The sequence below is a fragment of the Limulus polyphemus genome, unplaced genomic scaffold (genome assembly GCF_000517525.1).
Source record: "Limulus polyphemus unplaced genomic scaffold, Limulus_polyphemus-2.1.2 Scaffold83, whole genome shotgun sequence".
Taxonomy (NCBI): domain Eukaryota; kingdom Metazoa; phylum Arthropoda; class Merostomata; order Xiphosura; family Limulidae; genus Limulus; species Limulus polyphemus.
In genome coordinates, this window is record NW_013665693.1 from 901,436 (window position 1) to 904,841 (window position 3,406).

General features: G+C 30.2%; 1 protein-coding gene across 1 annotated transcript in view; it reads right to left on the reverse strand.

The window, feature by feature from the left end:
- The window catches only part of LOC106467802 (DNA polymerase theta-like), a 67,919-nt gene that overhangs the window by 27,628 nt on the left and 36,885 nt on the right, over nt 1-3,406 (reverse strand). The window contains exons 13-15 of the mRNA XM_022396659.1: nt 2,013-2,164; nt 697-1,021; nt 405-415 (exon numbers count right to left, since the gene is read on the reverse strand). Coding sequence (XP_022252367.1) covers nt 405-415; nt 697-1,021; nt 2,013-2,164 — 488 coding nt within the window. The remainder of the gene's footprint in view (nt 1-404; nt 416-696; nt 1,022-2,012; nt 2,165-3,406) is intronic.

Consider the following 3,406-nt stretch of genomic DNA (forward strand, 5'->3'; position numbering starts at 1 on the left):
TATATATATATATATATATATATATATATATATTGAAAGTTCATTTAATTCTATGATATAGACAACTGAATAAAAGAAATTTCATAAGACATTTAAGCCAAAACATCGTATTATTTAGCTTCTCGTGTTTGCATAGTGAAATTAATAGAAATGTTTATTCCTAGTTAATTTGATAAATGTATTATTTGTTTAAAAACTCATGTATGAAAATCTACTTTAAAACAACTCTATTATTAGCTGTATGAAGCTTCTTTTAATCTTATGTACATGTATAAACACAAGATTATCCAGATGCAATACACTTTACATGTGATTAGTCTACTTTCATTTTGACAACCATTATTTTAAAACTAAAAAGTAACAATTTAATCAAACCATGTGAAGCTGCAAGGTTTAGATATCACAATATGTTTCACTGTTTAAAAAAAATTTACATTAAGATATTGCATAAATTGAATTCAAAGTGTAATATATGTTCTCTATTCATACAAACTACAAAGGTTTAATTAAGAAACCAAGTACTTAACTCTATCTAGAATTATGTGTAAGTTATCCTAATCTTCTGTGATTATGTAATAACTTCAACCAGAAGATCTGCTAAATTTTACAATTAATAATAGTCTTCATTACAATTAACAGAAAAACTAGAAGTAAATTATCTTAAAAGTCAATCTATAAAAATGCTTAAAGGCTTACCAGCAAATGTTGCAGCGCTCTGCTGAAGACTCTGTAGTACTCCCTTGGGACAGTCATACTTTTGAGAAACCTGTGACAATGGAACTTCTTGGACAAGCTCGTTTAAAGCTAAAGCTGCATAAAATCTCTTGTGGATTTGCAAACTCTTAGCTTGTCTTGGGACACTGCTCTTAACCTGACCTCTGACAGCTCTGGCCAGAAACCGTTCTTCAACTCCTACAAGTTCTCCAACGCGATGCATATCTTCTGGAAGATTCTCCCACATTGACAAAAAGTGAATCCAATCAATACTGCCCATTTGGTCTGCTAAGTAAGGTGGTGTTACCTGCAAACAAATTGTTCATAAAAGCACAGCTTTGGGGCAACTAGTAGACTAAAAGGCCTTACAACAGTATTTCATATGAACATGTTCATTACTGCTCAATGTAAGAAACCAGTTTCAATTTCTAAAACACATGTGTACACTTTAATGTAATTAGAAGTCGCTGTAAAATCCAATTCATAAATAAAAAATAATAATCAATAAGCATACAATCCAAGGCTAATCACACAATTAGTTAATTGGAAAATATATAAGTATTATACTTGATAAACTTGTAATTATACAACTTCAGCAAGGAAATTCAAAATACAGCTTGTAAGTATTTTTATGTGAAAATTACTGATCTTATAAACTTACAAACTGAGTAGAAGCATTTCACATAAAATTTTTTTACACATGGTTAACTAGCTCGCATTTCATTATCAAATAATTCATATTTACATTGAATTGAACAGAAGAAAATAAGAACTTAAGCTGACTACAAAATATAACTGATGGTATAGTATTAAACTACATGTTTCTACCACACAAGAAAGTGTTCAAGTTTTGTCACCACTCATAAAAATTATTTCATTCAGCTAGACATTGAAGTGCCAATAATGGAAACTGTAATGTACAAATACAAAGAAAAATCACGTATTAAGTTGACAGATAAATAAACTGTGGAATAAATTACATTATAGATATAAATCACGAGAACTTCTCAACTTCCACTCAATTAATGTATATATTCATCCAACTTAATACCATAAATTCTAACTGAACCATTATGAAACATTTAACCTTTTCGAGCTGTGAAAACTCTAATATCATCTCTGTGAAAGCAGTAAAATTTGGCCACAGAAAGAATAAAATGAAATGTTATGGAACCAAGTATCTGCAGAACAGGTAGTCAATAATTACGAAATGTACGAAAATAATTAGATGTTTATATATATATATATATATATATATAGAGAGAGAGAGATTATGTTTATTTGCTCCTGATACAAACCTGATATACCAAATGTAGTTCATTTTCTAACACAAAGCAACGTCGTGCCTTTTCTAGTTCCTTCAAAACATTCAGACCCTCATCCGGTGATAGAGCTGAACAGAGTACAGCTTTCCCTAGTTGGCTTGGTACGTAAGACGTCTTATTATGGCCTTTAGCAGTTGATAAAAACAAAGTTTAAAATGGTACCAAAAAACCATAAACTTTTCAATAATTTTATATTTCCAAACCTTAAAAAACATTTAAAAATGTAAATTATACAGTTCACATCATTTCAATTCAAATATACAGTCGACGTACCACAAAACTTAAAGATTTATAAAGCATTTCTATCCTATCTAAATTTATCATTGCCCTGTGCTTTGTGGTGTCCTCACCTCTGCCATTTATTTATTTTAACTTACTTAAATTATTTGATATGTTTTTAATATATTCAGTTACAACTTGCATGTTTCATACATATTTATTTGGTAGTTGCTATGATTACCTTATCAATTCCAAACCTGACATCTCTATAAGTGTTTATAATGTACACATTTTTCTGTACATTTCAAACAAAACAATTAATGTTTATGTTTTATGTGTCTTATAAAAGTTTATGAAGGTTGGGAGAAAGTTAGACCAGTTCTCCACTATAGTGATTTGACTAAAGTATCATTCAAGATGTTTTAGATACAAAACTTTCACTAATTTCAGGCACAGCACATTAATTAGCACCATCTTACTACAATACCCTCCACATCTGTGTACATTCATACATGGATCAGCACAATGCAAGTAGCTAAAGCTATTTAACCACATGTGATACCTGTATGAGTCAGGTAAAGGTAAGCTTAAAGACATTCCCATAAACACCACCGGGATGAATAAAACTTAGAACATCACTTAAAATGTATTTTCACCTCACTTTAAAATTAAGTGTACAATCAATTTTAAAATATACTGTAAATAAAAGAAATAAACATAATTTATATATTCTTTGATAGATTGTTTAAGCAGAGTATTCATGATGAAACATTGTAGAATGGATGGCAACTGCCTGTTGTAGAGACACAAGTGTACAGGATGATGTTTTGAAAGTCTTTTTGTTCTAGACTACATGCTGCACATTGTGAACAAAAAAGTTCAGCCAAAGAGGTGTAAGAGTGGAAGACACCATGATCCAATATCTAGAATATGCAGATAATGCAGTATTGCTTACAGACGCTATCAAAACATCAGTCACTCTTCTTGATTCAGTCTTGAAGTTGAAATATTCATCTTAAAATCAAGTGAGACAGAATGAATGAATATTACAATGAACAGAACAGATGTGGACAACCTGATGATGACAAAACCTTGTCGAAACGTTGTACATTTGCTGTTATGTTAAACTTATATTAAAGTTTTTCTTC